The following is a 22,451-nucleotide window of genomic DNA, read 5'->3' on the forward strand; positions in this document are numbered from 1 at the left end:
GTCTGATTCACAGAACCTAAACCCCGAAGGGCAAGCAGCAGACATGCAGCTCTGCCAAGCAAGAGGCGTCATGTCCTTTTCAGCCAGTCCCTGTTCAAAACATGGGGCTGCACTAAAGGCTGCCTGAAGGTGTGGAGCAGCTCCAAGAGTGCAGATCTGTAATTAATAGAAACCTGTTGGAAACTACCTAATTGGTTAATTTCATTGTTACGTTGTTGTAATTCCGTGCTATGGAAGGATTTCCTAAGTTAGGGGAAAACAAAAGGTACAGAGGAGTGTGTGATGGGCCACCTTTTGTGTGTTTTAAAGTGCGTGAATATTCATGTATATAAATGTACATTTGGATGTACTGTTTCCCTTCTGTTTCTTGTGTAAGCACTGTGTGTAAGTATTGCCTCTTGAAAACAAAAATTACTATAAAACTAATAATGGCAGTGTTAAGAGGAATCCCAGGGGCCTGCATGAGCCAGCGGCCCTTCTTGGAAGTACCAGGTGGCAGTAGAGGTAGTGGGGTATGTGTTTGTGATGCTAACTTACCTGCCTTGTGTTTTGTGGGAATGCAGGTGGAGTTCCCAGAGGCCCGGATTTATGAGGAGACCCTCAATATTTTGTTGTACGAGGCCCAGGACGGCCGAGGACCTGACAACGCGCTCCTGGAAGCCACAGGTGGGGCAGCTGGTCGCTCTCACCACCTGGATGAAGACGAGGAGCGAGAGCGGATCGAGCGTGTGCGGCGGATCCACATCAAGCGCCCAGATGACCGGGCCCACCTCCACCAGTGAGCAAGCAAGCAAGCGAGCCACCCTCCTCCTCCCTCCTCCCCTGTCATTCACTCCAATTCCTGCAGGCTCTTGGGCACCTTCCACTTCCCCTGGAGTCTGAAGATACTTTTGTAACAAGCCAGATGATTATTTTGATATTTCTCGACCAGGTGACTGTCTTTCCCCCAGATGAATGCACCCCGTTCTTGACCAAGCTATGTCCAAGGTCTCCCCCTTCCATGGGGATCTGAGAATCTTTGGAGCCAGGCTTTCTTGGTTCTCGGAGAAAAGTATGAATGGGTATGAAGTGGATGTGAGAAATTTTATTTGCAGTATTTATTTTTGTGGGTGTTGACTATGATTTGGGCTTTGGGATGGCATGCCCCTGGGGTTCAGTCTGACAGCTCTGGGAGGGATCCTGCGGTTGGTGGCCACCAGAGGATTCTCTGAGCTCTCTATTTCCTAATCCTTCAGCCCACATGCTGGCTGCTAGTTTCTGTGCCCTAGGTCGGGCCGGCTCCAGGGCTTTGCCGGAAGTCCTTCTGCCCCAGGACTTTGCACCTCTAGCTCATGTGGGTAGATGATTACAGTTTGTGGCACGGAAGATAGGACTGATGAGCTTCGTGCCTCTGATTGTTCTAGTATAGCTCTGGGTGTCCGGCTCTATTGAGGGACAGGCCTATTAGGACCTCACGTGGCTAAGGCAGAGCTGGCCCTGGCAGGGAGTGCACGGCTCTGTTCCTGGCTCCCCCTGCCCCTGCATCTGTTCTCCTTGTTGGCCAACTCCCTTCTAGAAGGCCTTGTGGCCTGTTTAACAAGTGGAGCTCGTATACTGTCACTTCTTGGGCTCTATTCTTTCTTCCTCAGCCTTCTTCCCTGTTAGGCTGGGCTTCCTATCTCCAGGAGAAGCCCTGCCTTTTGCTTAGAAAGTGGAGGTGGCCCGGCCTCTGTCCACCAAGCCTGGCATCCAGGCAGGAAACCCATTCACACCAGCAGTCTCAGGGCAGCTCCCCTGCTGTAGATGCAGCCATCACCCGGAGATCCCCTTTTTGTCTTTGCCTCTGATTTTTACACAGTATGGAGTAGCCACAGCGAGCAGAGTTAGAGGATGTGCAGACCCTTTGAGGTCCAATAAAGTGTTCGTGTTCATGTTTAAGGGACGTGTGCGACTATGGATGGGGATGTGTGCTTGTGGGGCGCAGGGGGCCTGCACTGGAGCCCGGCCGTCCACATGGTGCTCGTGTAGGACGGACGTTCTCGGTTACCTACCTCCCAGTCTCCTCTGCGCCTGTGAAGGGACAGAAGTGAGTGGTGACTGACGTGGCTGGTTGCAACTAGACTACGTAGAGTAGTTACAAGGAGATGTGAACGTGTGTAAGGTAATGGATGGGATTTGTCTGCTTTTCAAGGGAAACATTACTGTTTTATACCAAAGGTATTAATATGGGCAGCCTTTGACACAGTGTATTCCAAAAAACGAGTTTATATTTTGAAATGGTTTTTACAGCTTAGGCTTTGTACACACTGCCCTTCTTGGGACAGTTGCATGCCTTTATTTGTATCCAGCAGCAAAGCCTACAATAAAACTTTAAAACAATCTTGACTGAACTTAAAAAAAAAAAAAAAATCATGTTTCGGGGTCGATGCCTTTTAAACTGTTGTGTGGGAAACTTTCGTATTAGGCCATTCGAGTTTTATTAAGTGCTAAGGAAAGGGGGGGGCTTATACTGTTTCGTAAATATTTTATATACCGTTTCAGTTTTAAACACCAACCCTAGCGTTTGGGTTGAACTTTTTTAGAGAGTTAAAGTGAATGTCAGTTCTGATGTTTTCTGTAGGAATGGAAAAGCCATCATATGAATTGTTTTTTTAACATATTTCTGTGAAGAGTAAGTTTGTGGAACAATCGGATTCGTTTGGGCTTCCACACCATATGAGCTAATGTCTCTGGCAGTCTTTACACTTTTCCTTAACTTTGCACTTGTAGTTTTGAGTCTCTGCTTTCCTGGGATCTGAACAGATTCCTGAAACATTCCGTGGTGAATGATACACCGTTAGCTGCATAGTCTTGAGCTGACAGCAGTGTTGGCTGGTCCAAGCTCTGTTAGCAAATGTATTCTACAAGGAACTGAATTTTATGATAGCATGAAGGGCAAACAAAGGTCAATATTTGTACTTAAGAGCCATGTAAGTAAAACACTGGCCTAAGATTTGGTAAAGAGTTAAGTTTTATTACATTGTTAAGAGCTTACAGTTGGAGAACAGCTTTTGGTCCCTTGTCAAGCTGTTTTTTCAAAGAGGTCCTTGTTTGTGGTGACTGGGGGCCTGTGCCCAAGACAATCCTGGAGTAGCCTCTTCTATCGTCGTCCCCTCCCCCCTATGATAGGTTGCAGATGAGCTGCCTGGCTGAGGTGCAGGGACCCCACCCTTTGCTTCGGTGGGATCGCCTGCACCTCCCAGCAGGTGCTCAGGACCCAAATGTCAACAACACTCAGCCCTCCTCTGCAAAGTGGGCTCCTGAGGGCTCCACCCAGCATCACTGTAGCACACCTGTGTGTCACTAACCTTTCTTTTTGTGCTATGGAAAAAAATGCTATAAACGTTAGAAGTAGTCACTGTATGTTGTACAAGCATTTGTGGACGTGTAAAATAAAAGTTACATATAATGCTTCTGTTTAAATGTTTTCTGGGTGTTTTCAGAAACCTAGCACAATCCAGCCAGTGCGATGGGGGTTCATGGCAAAGAGGATGGCATCTGTCCTCCATTTGTTCTGCTTCATTGCCTTGATGTTGCTGGGGAAGGTGGAGGTCATTATTCTGTAGTGTTTGGATTTAATCACTGCAAGGAAATCTTAGGTGGAAAGCAGAGTGAATCAGCTGGAGTTGCTACTGCCTTAATATGAGGGAGGGAGGCAGGGCCTGGGGAGATGGAAACACACCTAAGACCTTAACATTTCCACTACAGCTCCCCATTCTAGAACCCAAAGTGTCTCAGTTCCATTTAATTAAAACAAAATTCAAAATTTGCAGCTTTGTCAAATTGTATGGGATCCCTCTCAGACTGTATATACTCCTTAATTGTTCTTTGGTGCCAGCTTGACAAAGGTAGAGGATCTGTTGCCCAGCCTATAATGACTTGTTCAAGTCCCCGTTGAGTGAAGGACCTGGTCGGGACACAGACCCATCCCCGCAGGTGATGTGAGGTTGGGCGCCTGAACAGGACCTTCTCGTATAGTGCTCCAGGGCAGCCAAGAGCCAGGAAGTGGCATATGCCACTCAGTTTCTTCAGGTGTGCTCCTTTTCCTAGAGCTGCTGGGAACTTCCCTTGAAGGTGTAGCTACCTGGACAGCCTCTCGCTTCCTGGGGGCTTTCCTCAGCTGGAGCAGAGACGGCCATGGGAGAGGTCAGGAGGACTTCATGCCGACCGACACCTTGGGGGAGTGCCCACACTTAGGTTAGAGACCCCTTATGAGCCAGCAGCCACGTGGACGAGCTTCTAGAAGCCAGCCCCACCCACCAGCCACTTAGCATTTTCAGCCTGAGCCAGTCCAGCCCATGAGCTGTGTGACTCCCAAGACAAATTCCTTCTTAAAGGTTATACCCCTAAGACAGTGTGTAAGCTGAAAAAAATGACGTGTTACATTCAAAATTACTTAAAAGATTTTAACTGACCCCCAGGAGTTTAGAGGCAGTTATGTTAGAAAAGCCTTTTGGGTCGGGTACTACTTACACTCAGAAAAAGTTTCCTAGTTAAGGGGATGCAAATGTAAATATGTACGTATGAGATACTTTATTGACAAACCGTTTGCTCATTCATTTGTATCGAATAATACTGGGTGCACCTACAAATACAGCTGAAAGGTTCAGCCCACTGTTTTAATCTGTCATTTCCCAGCAAAATGGGATCAAATTAAGCCCTGTGAGCTGCTTGCCAGTGAGGACTGTTGGGATGCCCGACCTAGCACCGGTGGGACCGGCAGGGAGGACAGAGCACCGGGCACCCAGCCTGGACGCCGCCAGACAGCAGTCAGCTCTGCTCTTTAGCCCCAAGCTCGTGCCCATTCCAAAGCCCAGGCTGCACCCCTGCCTGTTGCATCACAGCGCCCAGGGCTGACACTCAGGCATGGGCATTTTCCGAAGATCTCCAGGAGTTTCCAATGTCAGAGACAGGATAAGGCATAAGGCCTCTGCCATCCAGCGGAAAGTTGGCTTCGACATTTAAAACTGAGGATTTAACATCACCTTCCTGTTCACTAACCAGAAATAGGAGGTAAACCCATTTGCTTTCTTCAAGCCCTTTCATTCAGTGTGTGAATCTATACCTCTGGCATCAATACCTTCCTGTCCTTTTGATGTAGAATCAGGAATAAAGGGGAAAATGAACAGTCTATATATAGGAAGCTGAAATTGGTCAAATCTTTATATTCTCATGTAAAACTCACTTCCTGCCACAGCCACTCACCACGGTTAACTGTCCGTTTTTATTTTTATAGATTTGTTCTTCTGGTCCTGTGTCGAAAACTATTGTGCCTTCTTTTCCAGGACCGATATAAAACTGTAAACTGGAAAACACACAGAGTAATCAATTACTGACATTCTTAATTTTCACCTTCTGTCTGCAAAAGAAATTCACTTATGAAGATTTACTAGTTTAGAGAGCGAATTCCCATTTTATTACAGTTGTATTGTGTATTTGATAATCAAACGACGACCCTTGCCACAAGTAGGAAACTTACCACGTGTTTCTGGGGTTATTTCCAAATCAATTTAACACGTTCAGTTCTTCAAGGGGCCAGCCTGCTGTCTGAAGAACCACCTACATAGCATCCTGCTGAAACTCTCACGGGGTGGCCAGGTCTCCCCTCAGAGATCCCACAGAACACTCCTCACTCTCCCTCCCTCTTGCCCGTATGAATTTGCTCCTCAGGCTACACTGGCCTGAGACCCATTAGCAGCAGCAGGGGGGCAGCCTGCTTGCATGGAGGCTCTAGGGGGCACGGCACCTGATTTTAGCCTGAGAACAAGAATCCAGTGTGGCCTCAAACTACCCCCTACCGTCCCTGACCAGCCAGCTGACACCAGGCTGGCTGCTTAGCCACCTTGTGCCACATAGTTCTATGTCCTAAAGAAATTTTAACGCTGCTGTCCTCTCATCAGTTGTAAGCAGCCTACAAAGCTGCAGCCCCTGTGCTCAGCCAAATATCCCAGACAACAGGCCTCCACAGGACAGGTGTGGCCGGCTCCTGCACTGGCCCAGAGGTCCACCTTTCACCTGGTGATGACTTCCCCCAGGAATGGAAAGGCCCTCGCTTTGAGAACTGGGCCCTAATACTCTGGCTGCCTTGGTGAACAAGTGATGGTGGAAAAAACCCCTACCTTCCCTGGACAACATCTACAATGTTCCCCCTCTTCACCAGCATGACGAGCTTCGTGACTGCTTCGAAGATGTGTTGACACTGGAGGATGGCATCCCCCTGACGAGGAGAGGACACAGCAGTTCTAGTAGCAGTGGCTCCAGAGGAAAGCACTCTTCCATACTGAGGCTGCAAGGCAGGCAGCTCAGTAGCGTGGCAGGGTTTCCCTCCTCTGGCAGACACTGGGGGCCGTCACTTACCTTTTGTTTGTGGTCCTCCGGCGAAACATGAATGACTAAGATTCCATCGCTGAGGCTGCTAGTAGAGACACCTGAGGAGTAAAGACACAGATCCAGAGTCAGAAACCAGGAACTGGACAACTTGGCATTCATACAGAAAAAACGAGGTGGTGTATCTAGGAACACCCCCACCCCACACTTTGTCCCTCCTCACTGGGCCCCCGAGGATGAAGGGCACAGCCCAGCAATCAGCAGGCCCTGAGGCTGGGAGGGCAGTGCTCAGAATAAAACAGGTCATCGGAGAAGCTGTTGTCCGGCCAGGATACCTGGATGAAGGGGTGGCCTCTGACATTTACTCCAGAAAAAAGGCACAGGCCAGACCCGGGCAGCCCCAGGCTTTACAGGCACCCTACGCTTCTGACTTCCAGTGGAGGGTGTCTTCCTTACCGATGTTCGCCCAGGACCTAAGTCAACCCAGTGAATGGTCTGAAGATGGCCCATGTCTTACCTTTGAGTGTTGAGTATTCCATTTTCTGCTTGATTTTGGCAAGCTCCACCACATAAGCTGCATTCTGAGTAAGGAGGAGTTGGCGCTGCCGGGCCTTGAACCCTTTCCTGTCATATTTGATGACTGGGATGCCATACTGAAAGGAGAACACGGTGACTCCGTGGGAAGAGGGGGTGGAGTACAGAACTCCTTATTACACCAGACTCTGGTAAGACTAGTTCCTTTAAGCACTCAGAGAGGCTCAAACGTCCTGCCACACAGCGCTTTCCACCCTTGACCCCTTGGGCCTCTCAATACCCCTGTCCTCCCCACTCACAGAAGGGTGGAGGCAGCAAGAGCTTAAGGAACCTGCCCAGATTGTGTACAGCTAAGTTACGAAGCCGCTGGCACCCTGCCACACTTCTTCGAATAGGGGATATTCAGTGATTAAGTTCATGACTGTTTTGCTCAATTTCATTGAAAACCAAACCCATGGGGTACCCCGGTGGCTCTGTAGGTTGGGTGTCTGCCTTCAGCTCAGGTCATTATCCCAAGGGTCCAGAGATTGAGCCCGGCATCGGGCTCCCTGCTTAGCAAGGAGTCTGCTTTTCCCTCTCCCTCTGTCCCTTCCCCTACCCTATTTGTGCTCTCTCTCAAATAAATAAATAAAATCAAAAGAAAAAGAGAGAACCAAACCTAGTTCCTAGGGTGACAGATAAGGACCATAAGAACAGCAACAGGTACCTAGTGGTCACATGGGCCCCACAGTCTTCATTAATACCCAGAACATTACAGTTGAGAGCCCAGCCCACCCTCCCAGCCCCCTGCATGTCAACAGCACTTCCAGACGCTCTTCATACAGAAAACAGACCCTGTTAAGGGAATCCGGTTTGACCCAAGGACACCCATTTCCTTACCTGGATTTTCTCATTGCTAATGAGTTGAAGCACTTTGGGATTAATGTCTCCTTCGTCTGGGGAGGGAACCAGAACACAGTGAATCAGCACTAAATACCATCTTGGTGCAAAAGCCACTGGTATCTGCTGGGTTTATGTCCCTCTGACAGAGACCTCACCTATGGTCAGGAAATGCTACGAAGTCAGGCATCTTCTTTTGACTCTTTAAAACAGGAGAAGCAAGAGCACAGATGGAAGAATGTACTCACCAATCCGACTGTTGGCAAAGGGCTGGTTTAAGACTTCTGCATAACCTTCTTTCTTTCCCCTGAAGAGTTCACTTGTAACCACCTTTTGCTGCATCTGGTTAAACAGAATTGGAAGTAAAACAGTGGTAGCCTGAGGATCCCTGGAACAGAGGCCCCTTAGGTCCATGGGGTGGTTTACTTTCCTTGATAAGCTGTAGAAGCCTTGTCCTGATTTGGCACAGAAATCACAACATGTTCTAGGCTTTGGCCAAGGTGCCCTAAAAATGACGCCGGCAGAGACCAGAGCAGGCACTTAATGCTGGTCTCTTGCATGCTCTTCCCAGAAGTGGAGTTTTCAGAATTTTCAGAGAGCACTTCTTTTCTTCTGGGTCAGAGATCTATCTATAAACTACAACCTGAGGGCCAAATCCACCCTGCTGCCTGTTTTTTGTAAGTTTTTTTTTTTGGGCGGGGGGTTATTTTGTTTGTTTGTTTTGGCAGCATGGCTCTGCCATCCATTTATATGTTGTCTCTGGCAGTTTTTGTGCTCCACTGGCAAAGCTGAGTGATTGTAACAGAAATCATGTGGCCAGCAAACCCCAAGATATTACTCTTTAGTGCTTTACAGAAAAAGTCTGCTCACCTGCAGATAAGCATGAACAAAACCCTCTGGCAGAAAAGGGGTCCTGCATTCTGTGCAGTACAGGGACCACCTGGGTTGTGTTCCCATGGCAACAGTGTGAGCGGCACCCCCCCCCCCTTAACAGCTGCCCGCGAACGAGGGTTCTGTGCTAAGTGGCCTGGGTGTGTTTAATCCTCAACACACGTATGAGGCAGGGGCCCAGGACGACCCTTGGCTCCCAGGTGAGACGGCGGGCAAGTGCCGCTAGTCCTGGCCCCTCCACCACCTTGCCACCTGCCCATGTTCCCTGTCCCTACCAGTGCTTTCCTCTCGGCTGTGATCCCGCGACAGTACTTCCGGACCAGGTTCCTTATGCACATTTTCCTGAGCAGGTCCGATGCCTGTGGGGAGAAGACATTTCTGTTCCATGTACCTCACTCATACCGAATCTTGGGTGGTGGCCACAAGACAGAAGCTTTGAAAGTACAGTGGAATCCAGTCTCATATAAATGACAGCGTTGGTATTTTAAACTCCAAGAAGGCAGTGAATTTGCTAATCTTGCACTACCTTTTCACTGTTGCTAGACCACTGGTTCTTTTTTTTGTTTTTAAAGATTTATTTATTTATTTATCCATGAGAGACACACAGAAAGAGGCAGAGACATAGAGAGAGGCAGAGACATAGGCAGAGGGAGAAGTAGGCTCCCTGCAGGGAGCCCAATGCAGGACTCGATCCCAGGACCCCAGGATCACGACCTGAGCCAAAGGCAGATGTTCAACCACCCAAGTACCCCTAACCTATTGGTTCTTAAACATGAATATGTCTGAGTCATCTGAGAACTAGCAAGAAAAAAGAAAAAGAAAAAATAAAGGACTCCTAGAGATGCTCAGTAGACCCAGGCTGGGACCCAAGATCTTACTTACATGACCCCCACTGCTCTCTAAGACCCTTGGGCCCTTGGGCCCTTGGACCATCTTTTGAGAAACATCTAGGTGACAGTCATTAAAAGCTATTGGGAAGGGGGTACTTGGGTGACGCAGTCAACTGAGCCTCCAACTCTTGACTATCATGAGATCGAGCCCCATGTTGGGCTCCTGGCTCAGCACAGAGTCTGCTTCTCTCCCTCTCTCTCTCTGCCCCTTTCTCTACTCCTTCTCAATCTCAAACAAATCTTAAAAAAAATCTTGGGGTACCTGGGTGGCTCAGTGGTTGAGCATCTGCCTTTGGCTCAGGTCGTGATCTCAGGGTTCTGGGATCGAGTCCAACATTGGGCTCCCCATGGGAAACCTGCTTCTCCCTCTGCCTGTGTCTCTGTCTCTCTCTCTCTCTCTCTGTGTCTCTCATGAATAAATAAAATCTTAAAAAAAAGAGAAATTAATCATAAATGCTCTGTGCAAACAGACCTCTGTTGGCTTTAGCGTACGAATTTAGAGGAGTGCCATTTCTTGTGTAACAACCTTGCCAAGAAGCATTTCGCTAAGGCAGCCCTTTTGAGCCAAGGGAGGCCGTACAAGTACATATAGAAACTGAGCCCCATCAATGCCCAAGTCACTTGCAACAGGTGTCCCTGTTCAGTCCTCACATTTTCCAAGATGCCAGGAGGCCTCAGCCAGCTCTTGTCCAAGACATTCTTTGGGACATGGTAGCGAAGATTCAAGATGTAATTCTTACGCACGAACACGATAAACTCCTCATTGTCAGGGCAGAGGGGCTTGTTGCGGTTGATGAATCCCTTTATGAACCTATAGGGGCAAATGTTTCGTTAGCTTTCTGGCCCATTTCTTTACTGAGACTCTCTCCACTTGTTTGATTTCAAAGGCCAAAATGGTAGCAACCGCTCCAGTCGCCATGCAGGGTGACACCCATGTAGCCTGTAGGTCAAGTCTGCCCCCAAAGATATGTTCTATTTCACCCACACCATGCTCTGTTTTGTGTTGTGTTGAGTAGTTTGAATTAGTTGCTAACAACAAATGGCATAGGAAGGCAGTTGTCCTTGTGACTTTTGAACTAAGGGGAATCTAATCAACATCATGAATTATGATGACTGGCAAATCAGGGAGCTCAGAGGACAGCAATGGAGCTGAATCCCTAAGGCCTGACATCCTGAAGGAAAGACTGGCTATCTGCACAAAGCCAAATAAGTCAACCAAGTCCACGGTCACCTTCTGTAGAGAACTCACTTTCTCACGGTCCGCACAGCCCACTTTCTCCTTTTGGCCACCTTCCGAGCCAGGGCCCCACGCCAGTGGGCTTCAAGTCTGATGGCTGAAAGAGTTCACTGCAGGCATTAGAAGGTGAGCACAATCACATTTAAATACAAAGGGCTTTCTTCAGAATCATTCACCCGCCCCCCTTTCCCCAAACATCCGGATGCCCACCACAGCTGTCAGCCGGCCCCAGAGATGGAAAATTGATGTGTTCCAAGTTCCTCTCTGGGGGTGCTCAGACCACTGAACCAGAGCGACAGGAACACCAACAGTGCTGTGGGAAGCTTTTAGGAGAGTCCCAAAATTACAGGAAGGGGTCCAAGCTTCTCCAGGTCTTCCTGAGGGGCACGTTAATTATGGGGCTGCGTTTGGTTTGTCTCATCCAGTGTGTGCTTTAGTTGTCTACACTTAAGAATTGAGATGCATCAATTGGGACACACAGAGATTCCTGGCTTGCTTCCCAATTTTTAAATGCTTTTCATATTTCGTTCAGTTATTCAGATTTTTAAAAAATGTTTTCTGGGGCACTTGGGTGGCTCAGTCTGGTTAAGCATCCATCTCTTGGTTTCAGCTCAGGTCATGATCTCATGGGTTGTGGGATCAAGCCCTGCGTCAGGCTTTGCACTCAGTGAAGAGTCTGCCTGAGATTCTCTCTCTTTCTGAGTCTCAAATAAATGGATGAATAAAATCCTCTTAAAAAATGTTTTCTTTCATTCCTCATAGCAGCACTGTTTGTTACAAAACAAACAACGGCAACAAGCCACACGTCCATCAACAGAACAGCTAGATTATGGTATATGGTATATGGTATATGGTATATGGATTATGTGCTATATGAATAGCACAGGGGTCTGCAAACTATGGCCCTTGGGCCAGCCACCTGTTTTTGTAAATAAAGTTTTTTTTTTAATTTTTATTTATTTATGATAGTCACAGAGAGAGAGAGAGAGGCGCAGAGACACAGGCAGAGGGAGAAGCAGGCTCCATGCACCGGGAGCCCGATGTGGGATTCGATCCTGCGTCTCCAGGATCGCGCCCTGGGCCAAAGGCAGGCGCCAAACCGCTGCGCCACCCAGGGATCCCTGTAAATAAAGTTTTATTGCAACAGAACCATGCCCATTTATTTATGCATTGCCTATAGTACCTTTGTGCTACAACGCTGAGTAGCTATTGGCAGAGGCCAGATGACCCACAAATCTAAAGTACCATCTGGCCTTTAAGAAAAAAGTCTGCCAACATCTGACATAGTACAATCCTGTGCAGCTATGAAAATAAACAACCAATAATACACAGGCTGACTGGTTGAATTTTTTGCTCATTGCAAACGGGCAAGTTTTTGTTGAATTCTTACCTGCTTGTCTTTTTTTCACATACACTCTCCTTTCTAGGCAGGCTTTGTATGTGGCTTGGATCCTCGCAACTTAAAATAAAACAAAAGTTTTGGTGAAAAGGCTTTTGGTTGTGCAACCCTGTAGTTGTGCTCTTGGAGGGCAGGTCGGAAGTGGCCTCAGGGTGTACAGCACAGAGCAGAGGGACCAGTGCAGCGGGGCAGGAGGGGAGGGGGGTGGGGTTCATGAAGCCTGGCTGCCAGAAGCTTCTGGCTCCCCTGTCCCTCTCCTTCCCTGAGAGTAAAGAACAGACTCAGTGGTAAGAGCCTCCCCACCCCCACCCTGTCTAGTGAGGTTCCAAGCAAGGCACTGTTTCATCCTCACACCACCCCTAGATGCAGGTGCCAAGCACAAGCCACAAATGGGTGTGCAGGCTCAGGCGGTGGAAACCTGAGTATGGGCAGTGCAGCTACTGTGGAGTGTGAACCCAGGCATGTGGGACCACATGCATGCTCGCCCTGGAGCTTCTCTATCCACGTCTCTCCACCTGGTGACTGAGTTCCCATGACAGGCCAAGCTCATCAGGCTCCCCATGCCCCCACAGACCAGTAGCAGCCCATCCCTTGGGGACTGATTAGAAACACTGTCTGAGCACCCCTACCCCTGCCCCACCTACAGCGAGCACCTGCCCAGAAACCAGGTCCTAGGATCAGTGCTTGCTGCTGTCAGGGTCAAAACATGAGATCCTCAAGCACAGTGGTTACAAGCCCAGATCCTGAAGCCAGAGAGACCCATGTTCAAACCCCGGCTCTGTCGCTTACTGGCTGTGCAGCCTTCAGCAAGTTCCAACATCTTAGAGCTCAGGTTCCCGGAATATAAAGTGGAGATAAGAGGGGCACAAAGGTTTGTTCTAAGAACACAATGAGGTCCTGAGCACAGAGGATATCATATGCAGCCAGCACACAGCAAGCATTCAGATTACTCCACAGGGCACGTCTCAACAGAGCAGTTGAGATTTCAAGGAAGAAGTCCCATCCCACTGCAGTAGTTTTTAAATTTGGTTGCTCTCCCCCACCCCCACCACCCCATAACTTTCCTTATTCACCATGCACAAACCCCCTCCACCCTGGCTGCAGGCTTTGAAACGACACCTTCCAACATCAGATACAGATATGAATGAAGTTTTCAAAGCTTCATTTGAGATTTAGGCCCTGGCATAGCACAAGATTTGGGTCCTGGGTGCCTGGGTGGCTCAGTCAGTTAAACATCTGCCTTCACCTTGAGTCATGATCCTGGGGTTCTGGGGTTGAGTTCTACATCAGGCTCAGCGGAGCCCGATGCTCAGCGGAGAGCCTACTTCTTCCTCTACCTCTGCCCCTCCCCACTGCTTGTGTTCTCTCTCTCAAATAGATAAATAAAATATTAAAAAAAAAAAGAGTTGGGTCTTAACTAGAACTGGGACAGCAATCCAGTGTTTAACTTTCCTTTTTTTTTTTTTTTTAAAGATGTTATTCTATTTATTCATGAGAGACAGAGAGAGAGCCAGAGAGAGAGAGAGAGAGAGGCAGAGACACAGGCCGAGGGAGAAGCAGGCTTCCCACAGGGAGCCCAATGCAGGACTCAATCCCAGGACCCCAGGATCATGACCCAAGCCAAAGGCAGATGATCAATCACAGAGCCACCCAGGCGTCCCGGGTTTAACTTTCCATATATATCCATGACTGCCCTCTGAACACACATTAGGGCATAAATCCATGTGTGTCTTATCACAACCCCCAATTTTCAGAGCCAACGCTTCTGATGCTTATATCAAACAGCAGATGTAAGGTGTATCCCAAGCTAAGCTGGGTTCATTTCACATTCTACTGAAATCAGGACAGAGAAACATTACCTAATTGATGTTTACTAAATTCAAAGGCATCTTCAGTAGCAAACAGAGTTCTGGGGAAACGAATAAATATTTTGGTTCTAGAAGTGAAAAGAGAGATGGTTGTAATGGTTAGTTGGTCAGTTACCATCTGCACTGGCTTGAATAGCAGTGTCTCCCCCAGAGCCTCAGAATGTGATCTTATCTGGAAATAGGGTCTTTGCAGACATCATCAAGGTAGGGATTGAGAGGAGATCATAGAGAATGATGGGTGACCTAAATCCAGTGAGTGTGTGCCTATAAGGGACAGAAGAGGACACACACACACACACACACACACACACACACACAGATAGGGAAGTTCATGTGAAAACGGGCAGAGACTGGAGGGATGGGACCACAAGCCAAGGAATGTCAGGGGCCACCAGAAGCTGGGAGAAGCAAGGAAGTCTCTCTCGCAAAGCCCGCTGACACCTTAATTTTGGACCTTGAGCCTTGAGAACTGTGAGAGAGTACTTTCCTGTTGCTTTAAGCCAGCCAGTCTGTGGTCATTCATTTATCCAGTCTCAGGAAACTACGACACCAATTCAACCTGAAGTTACTTCTTGGGTTTTGAAAACTGATGACAAGGAATAGGAGTCTAAGTTTAAGAGAAGATCCCATCGACCAAAAAAGATAAATCATCAATGTCCATCATCGCTTCCTGCCTGCCCTACCCAGCTTGTGAGGGAAACTTCCCAGGGCAGCCACTGGAGGAAGCAGTGCCTCATGTCCCGTGATCCCAGGTCCCCATCCCACACAGATCCCACCGGTGACCTCCATGGTCTGCCTCACTCAGGATGGGCTAAGCCCCATTCCCCTCAGGGATCTGGCTTGGAGATGTAATGAAGTCTTGAAGCAGGGCCCAGGACAGAAGCATAAGGATGGAGAGGGACCAGGGTGACCACAGAGGGCTAGGGGGTTGGCGGGCAAAGTTCATGGATAGATACGAAGGCAGAAATTCTCTGCAGCCTGGGAATGCCCATCTACATCCTTGGGCACTGTTCCTTACCACCACACACCAACCCTGACCAAAATGACTCTAAGGACAGACCAAAATCTTCCTGGTTCACCACACTGAGTTTGCCTCAATACTATCAATGGGTATGAAAGTTCTACTGATCCTGGACAATTAGAGCGATAGCAATGTGCTCAGAGTTCTAGAACACCACCTTCTGGAATGCCACAGGAGCTTTCACATTATGAAATCCCTAATAGCCTCCTCTGAGAAATCCTGCATGCATTTGAACAATAAAAAGTCCATGCAAACTCATTTTGCAGGCAAAGAGGTGCCACGGAGCTCTAAGTCAGGTTTAGAACACAGGGCTTCCAACTTAATCTCCTCAACAGGCAGTAATAGAGCCCTTCCAACCACCTGGAACCTGTGATACTGTGATTTGTAATAGGAAATACATATTTGGTCATAGTTCCCCAAACCCTTATAATTAGAGCAAAAGGGACATCTTTTGTTATGATATTTGGATTTTGTTCCTGAGATGGTTTCAAAGTGATAAAAGTGAAATGGATGTCTTGCTGTTTATAATAGATCCCTTCCGGCCACACCACACCTGAATTTATGCCAAGGAGATGATGTTCGCAAAGCCCCCTGGATAACCTCAAGATGATGGCTCATTGCTGGGGGAACCAATCTTGAGATGAGAAGCTCAAAACTCTCAGCCCACATCCAGGTAGGGGAGAGGGGCTAGGGATTGAAGTGATGACCAACAGCCAATGATTTTATCAATCATGCCTGTGTAATGAAGCTTCCATAAAACCCCAAAAGGACATGGTTTTGATGTTCTGGGTGGGTACACCTGGAGAGGGCATGGAAGCTCCATCCTTTTTCCCCAACCCACCCTATGCATCTCTTTCATCTGGCTCTTCCTGAGTTCTATCCTTTTGTAGTAAGCCAATAACCCAGGAAGTAAAATGTTTTCTGAGTTCTGTGAGCCAGTCTAGCAAATCAAACCTAAAGAGGGCGTCCTAGGAACCTCCAATAGATATCCAGTCAGTGGTCAGAAGCACAGGTGACATAGAGACTTGCAATTGGCATCTGAAGTGGGGGGTGGACAGTCTTACAGGACTGAGTCCTTATCTTGGGGATCTGACACTACTCGAGGTAGACAGTGTCAGCATTGAGTTGAAGTGTAGGACACCCCAGCGACTTTCAGAAGTACTGTGGAATGTTCTGAGTGTGAGCCAAGTACTGAGAGCAGACACACACAGGAGTTTTGTCTTTACAGAGCTGCATTGAAATGGAGTGGATAGAAGTATCTGTTTGTACCTCTACATAAATTCCTTAAAAAATTCATCTCCAGGCTCTAGATGCTTATGGATCAATGCAGAAAACTTTCTAACGGGCATTTCTTGGCCGCTTACCTCCCTAACTTGTACTCTTCCGGTGTGTAGCCAATGTACTTGATCAGCCGTTCTACGCCCTCTGCTGGAGGCCCATGCCAGTATGGCCAGGTGTCTGGGCACAGAGACTTGTACCTGGGGAGAGGAACAGCCCTTCCAGAAAGCCATTGGACTTTACACTCACCCACCGAACCCTCCACCAGAGGTCAGCTTTGCTCAGCTGTGGCATGCCAGCCACTCAGCACAACCTAGCGGACTCATCACACCAAACTTCCTTGAATTCAACAAGTGTTACATACACTTGGCAAGAAAGATAAAAGAGAGAAGCTTTCAGTAGGGTGGGTCTGACCTGTCTTCATGAAACAATGACATCATCAGATAATCCACCCAAGCAACTCCATTCCACTTCTAAGTATATACATGGAGACATGAAAATATGGGTCCACACACAGGCTCATACATGAACGTTCACCATGTCATACTGTCATTATTTATCATAGACAAAAGATAGAAAACACCTAAATGTCTGTCTACTGATGAATGAGTGAATAAACATGGGCCAGCACAGGAGGACAAGGTACCATGCCTGGTAAGTAATGTGGGACTTGGACCCAATAATGACTAAGATCCTGATTTCAGCATACATTTCTAGTATGTGGTCACTATAAAAAGAACCATGTGGTCTGTAACATAATGAAATAAGCCAATGCAGAATTCAAAGTGCCTATGGACTAAGGCTAGAAGCTATACAACCGGAGCTGCTAGACCAGGACCACACTGCCTGGGTTCAGGTCCAGCTCAGGAGCTGGACAAGTCACTTTGCCCCCTCACCTCTGCAATGTGAACAATTAACAAGACCTTCCTCGTGGGGGCATCACAAGGTCGAAGTGAGATAATCCATGGAAGATATTGGGCACAGTCCAAGACTTCAAAAACTGTTAGCTATGGTGATCCTATTATGCTTCTTACCCTTAATATTGTGAGATACGGTTTGTACTATTTTAAAATCACATTAAACTGTTAAAAAAACATATTTATTTTCCTGGAACTATACTTTATGAAAAAGTCCATTAAGGGCATTGCCATGGAATGAATGTCTATGTCGTCCCCTCATCTTGAATTCACGGGCTGAAATCCTAACCCACAATGTGATGGTGTTAGGAGGTGAGGGCCTTCAGGGAGGTGATGAGGTCATCATGAATGGGATCAGTGCCTTTATAAGAGAGACCCGAGAGCTCCCTCACCCTCTTTCTACCATGAGAGGACACAAGAGAATGGCACTCTGCATGCAACCCCAAGAAAATTCTCCCCGGAATATGACCATGCTGGTGTCTTGATCTCAGATTTCCAGCCTCCAAAACCATGAGAAGTAATTCTCTGTTGTTTATAAGCCACCCAGTCTATGGTAGTTTGTTATAGCAGCCCAAACTAAGACAAATATTAAGTGTCACATGTTCTTCCCCGATTATCTCTCTAAGTCTAGCCACACACACAAAGGCGCAGGTGCATTACTACCCCAGAGAATGCCATTGAGCCTCAGGCCTTGCTCCCACCTGCCCAAACCACACCCATCACTAGCACATGCCATCAAAGCAGTCCAAACATGGGACAGACAAAGTCGGGGATGGGGAGATGTCTTAAACACCTGCAGAGTGGAGGGACTAGGAACTTCAGTCTTTTTCAACTCTGAGATGCAATTGCTTCCTGATCAAGGGAAGTGGTGCCAGGCAGGGTACACATATATTTGATCATCTTCGGCCCCTCCCCAGGGCCACTGATCTGCAGCCATCTGGCCCTCCCAAATGGTCCTCCAACCTTCCCATTTCTTCCAGGCTCTCCTGCCTGGATTGTTATCCCCAGATAGCCTCATGGTTCCCTCCCTCCTTTGCAAAGGCCCTCCCAGACCACCTTACCTAAAGAGGTAAGGCCTTCTATCTTTCCACCCTCTTTTTCCCTTACCTGCATTCATTTTCCTTCAAAGATACATTCCCACCTGACCTCGTATATCCTCTTTATCACTAGCAGACTCCCCCAATGGGAAGTAAGCCCCACGCAGGGGTGGGGGGTATGTGGTCTGTCCTGTCCCCTGTTGTTACACAGCACTTAGGACAGCACTGGTGCACAGCAGGTGCTCACTAGTATTTATGCAGAGTAACTGAGCCTCAGATGACAACAAGATATAAAAAAGATGTATGAAGAGCAAAAACTGCAGAAAAATGGTAACATCAAGTGCACGTGTGTTTGGGGGTGGGGTGGGGCAGGCAGCGGCTGCTGATTCTGGCCATCTCCAGCAAAGATGGAGATTCAGAAAAAGATGAATCAGTTAAAAAATGAACAAGTTGCTGATGAGCAAGAACAGCATACAAAGGAGATATGTTTTTAAAAGTGGGGGGAATAGGCTGGTAGTTCCTCAACCAATTAACTCAGTAGTGACTGATTACCATGACGTAGTAATCTACTCCTAGGTACACACACCCCCCAAATAAAAACACATGTCCACATAAAAACCTGTACGTGTATGTTCCTAGCAGCATTATTCATAATAACCTGAGAAACAACCCAAATGCCCATCAGCTGATAAGTAAAATGTAGTCTATCCATACAATGGAGTATGGTTCCTCACTACAAAGAAATGAAGCACTGATGCTATGACAAGGATGAGCCTTGAAAACACTGTGTGAGGTGAGAGAAATCAGTCATGAAAGGCCACCTACTGCATAATTCTATGCGTATGAAATGTCCAACAGGGAAATCTATAGAGACAGGAAGCAGGTTAGTGGTTGCTTAGGGCTGGGGCTGGGGTGATAAGGAGATTATAGCTAAAGGATATCAGCAGGTATATAAATCATTAACATAACAGTGAGACTGGAGAACAGTATGGAGATTCCTCAAAAAGTTAAAAATAAAGCTACCCAAAGATCCAGCAATCACACTTCTAGGTGTTTGCCCAAAGGAGATGGAAATACACATTCAAAGACGTGTATAGCAGCATTATCAACGATAGCCAAACTATGAAAAGAGCCCACATGTCCACTCACCGACGAGTGGATAAAGAAGATGGAGTGTATATATACAATGGAATATTACTTGGCCGTCAAAAAGCATGAAATCTTGCCATTTGCAACAACATGGCTGGAACTAGAGGGTATTATGGAGAGTGAAAGAAGTCAGACAAATACTGCATAATCTCACTTTTATGGGGAATTTAAAAAACTAAACAGGTAAATATATGGGAAGGGGGAAGGAAAAAAAGGAGGGAGGGAAAAAGCATTAAGAGATTCTTAATGACAGAGAACTAAGGGTTGATGGAAGAAAGTGAGTGGGGGATGGGCTAGATGGGTGATGGGCATAAAGGAGGGCATTTGTGATGAGCACTGGGTGTAAGTGTATGAATGTAAGTGATGAATCACTGAACTCTACTCTGGAAACCAATATTGCGCTGTATGTTAACTAACTAGAATTTAAATAAAAATAGCAGCGAGGAAATGGATTATTACTTAGTAAGTGCATATAAGGAGATAGCACTTACCAAGACATGAGATTCATGGGAGGAAAAGCAGCATGATCCCTGGTAGAGAGAGATCTGCGATCACTAAGTCAGGGGTTAAAAATAAGAGCTGCTAGGAAATGCTCAATTTTCAAAAGGCAGAATCTTGACACAAGTTGCAAAATAAATACAAGAAATTAGAGGAAAAAATTATAAGCTCATGTACACTTTAATAAAGTTGTAGTTCAAAAGAAGCCTAGTATCAGATTGCAATTTGAAATTACCAATCTTCAACCATGTTGACCTACAAAAATAACCATTATGCTTCCCTTGAGAGTATGAGAATATGTTGATTTTTTTTTTTTTTTTTGGTAGCAGAAATTCACACACAGCCCACCACCAATGAAGTATTGGTGCACAAATGATTTAGGTGGTGGTGAATTTATCGTTAAATCCTGATAAACTCTCAGAGATCAGACAATTTAATCTCTATGTTACCTATAAGGAAAGAGATCATGGCTAGAAGAGACAGGACAGGGATCCCCACCCAGCTTTGTGTGACTTCAATGTCCATGTTCCCATCATTACACTTGCTTCTCCTGATAGCCCACGATGCCAAGGGGATTGCTCTTAGATTGACTAAACGAGCACTTACAGTCACCTTGGGGAGGGGCTTCCCCAACTACAGACAGACTCAAGTGGCACCCTGCCCATGTCTGTCCCCTAGTGGCATGTCTATGCATCAGTCTTGAGCTTCCTGGACTCCCAAGAAGTCACAGGCTTAGGGAAAGGAAGGGAAGAAGGTAAACTGATTTAGCTTTTATTCTCCAAAATGTTAGTGTTAATCATAGTTATGGCTACAGTAGAAGTAGTTCTGAGTTCCTGGGGGGATGGCCTTTTATTCATCATCACACCCAGAGACTCCCCACACAGTAGGTTTTTGACTGTACTGGCTTCAGATCAACAAAACAAACTTTACCTTTGCAAGAAATGCTCGTATTTCCGCCGGTATGCAAAGCCGGCCCGTCTCACCCGCAGATGCTCCATCAGCCCCAGGTACTTGATCTGATGCCTTACGAGCAAGTCATCAAACTTGTCTTTGGAAACACAGAAGGGAGAGTGACAGTAAAGGGCCCCATGGCTCTGTTTCAACTAAGACCACAGGCTGCAAGCTGACAATCCATGGGCTAGATCTGGCCACAGACTTATTTTGTCAGGTCCTAATTTGTGTGTGTGTGTGTGTGTGTGTTAATGGGGGAATTTTATAGGAAAATCTGGATTTCTGGCTTCTTTTTAAAAAACTATGGTGTCCAGCTGGGATGCCTGGGTGGCTCAGCATTTGAGTGCCTGCCTTAGGCTCAGGGTGTGATCCCAGGGTCCCAGGATTGAGTCTCACATCAGGCTCCCTGCATGGAGCCTGCTTCTTGCTCTGCCTGTGTCTCTGCCCCTCTCTCTGTCTCATGAATAAATAAATAAAATCTTAAAAAAAACAAACTATGATATCCAGCCATTTGGGGGTAAACTCCCACATGGCAATAACTTGTTGGAAGGGAATAGGATTGCCCTTTTTTTTTTTTTTTTTTTTTAGGACTGCCCTTTTGGATAACATGTGCCCTTTGCAGTGTTCCACAGTCCCCTTCACTCCCTACTGCTTTACAACCAGTCTGCTTCACTCATTTGTTCTTTCCACCTGCCTTCTGTACAACTGTGTTACCGACCATGGCAGGTGCTTGGAAGATACCTAAGTCATAAACCATTTTGGAAGACTGTTCCCTGGCTAGAGAGAAACAACACTGTTTCCCTCACCTGTGACATCTGTCTGGCTCAGCTGTGTTGTTCCTGAAACTGGTCAGGATCTAAGCAATGCTCACTCAGGATCGCAAAAAACAAAACAAAACAAAACAAAACAAAAACCCTCTCCCTCCCTATTCATTTGCCTTCTGGTCATTTAAAAATGAAAAGAATTGGGATCCCTGGGTGGCTCAGCGGTTTGGTGCCTGCCTTTGGCCCAGGACGCAGTCCTGGAGTCCCGGGATCGAGTCCCGCATCGGGCTCCCGGTGTGGAGCCTGCTTCTCCCTCCTGTGTCTCTGCCTCTCTCTCTCTCTGTCTATCATAAATAAATAAATCTTTAAAAAAAAAAATGAAAAGAATTCATGTGTAAAGGACAAGGCACAAGCCTGTAGGGATTTTTAGGATTTTAACCCACTGCCATCTTGGCTTTCCTCTCAGATTTATTTTCCTGAGCTCAGTGTTCAGAACGATTCATGACTCACTGGGTTCTTTCCTCTCATTGGGTTTGATGCAACGGATGTATGAAGGTTCCTTAGAGATGAGGATTTCCAGAAGGCTGCTCAGGCTGTTTTTAAACTGAGTCCCCACCTTCAGAGAGAAAGAAAGAGAGAGAATGAACTAAGTAGATATTGCTTCTCTCAGTCAATACAGAGATCAGCTAGGGCACAAGACTCCAGCTCTTTAGATCCCAGCTCCTGATAGATTGCCCTACCTGTTACCATCTTGCCCCCTAAGCAAAGGTTTTGGGTGTCCTGGCCTGAGAAG

General features: G+C 47.0%; 2 protein-coding genes across 4 annotated transcripts in view; one reads left to right on the forward strand and one right to left on the reverse strand.

Moving 5' to 3' along the window:
• The window catches only part of KCTD10 (potassium channel tetramerization domain containing 10), a 28,168-nt gene extending 24,727 nt beyond the window's left edge, over nucleotides 1–3,441 (forward strand). For all 3 annotated transcript variants that reach the window (XM_077876016.1, XM_077876015.1, XM_077876014.1), the window contains exon 7: nucleotides 564–3,441. In XM_077876016.1, coding sequence (XP_077732142.1) covers nucleotides 564–782 — 219 coding nt within the window. In that variant the 3' untranslated portion in view covers nucleotides 783–3,441. The remainder of the gene's footprint in view (nucleotides 1–563) is intronic.
• The window catches only part of MYO1H (myosin IH), a 48,250-nt gene continuing 28,861 nt past the window's right edge, over nucleotides 3,063–22,451 (reverse strand). The window contains exons 18-32 of the mRNA XM_077876021.1: nucleotides 22,169–22,274; nucleotides 20,874–20,991; nucleotides 16,429–16,542; nucleotides 14,035–14,111; nucleotides 12,167–12,235; nucleotides 10,789–10,873; nucleotides 10,191–10,350; nucleotides 8,925–9,008; nucleotides 8,007–8,100; nucleotides 7,759–7,814; nucleotides 6,863–6,998; nucleotides 6,376–6,446; nucleotides 6,138–6,235; nucleotides 5,224–5,323; nucleotides 3,063–4,192 (exon numbers count right to left, since the gene is read on the reverse strand). Of these exons, the coding sequence (XP_077732147.1) occupies nucleotides 4,166–4,192; nucleotides 5,224–5,323; nucleotides 6,138–6,235; nucleotides 6,376–6,446; nucleotides 6,863–6,998; nucleotides 7,759–7,814; nucleotides 8,007–8,100; nucleotides 8,925–9,008; nucleotides 10,191–10,350; nucleotides 10,789–10,873; nucleotides 12,167–12,235; nucleotides 14,035–14,111; nucleotides 16,429–16,542; nucleotides 20,874–20,991; nucleotides 22,169–22,274 (1,395 nt within the window). The 3' untranslated portion in view covers nucleotides 3,063–4,165. The remainder of the gene's footprint in view (nucleotides 4,193–5,223; nucleotides 5,324–6,137; nucleotides 6,236–6,375; nucleotides 6,447–6,862; nucleotides 6,999–7,758; nucleotides 7,815–8,006; nucleotides 8,101–8,924; nucleotides 9,009–10,190; nucleotides 10,351–10,788; nucleotides 10,874–12,166; nucleotides 12,236–14,034; nucleotides 14,112–16,428; nucleotides 16,543–20,873; nucleotides 20,992–22,168; nucleotides 22,275–22,451) is intronic.

Source organism: Canis aureus, chromosome 27 (genome assembly GCF_053574225.1).
Source record: "Canis aureus isolate CA01 chromosome 27, VMU_Caureus_v.1.0, whole genome shotgun sequence".
NCBI classification, from domain to species: Eukaryota; Metazoa; Chordata; class Mammalia; order Carnivora; family Canidae; genus Canis; species Canis aureus.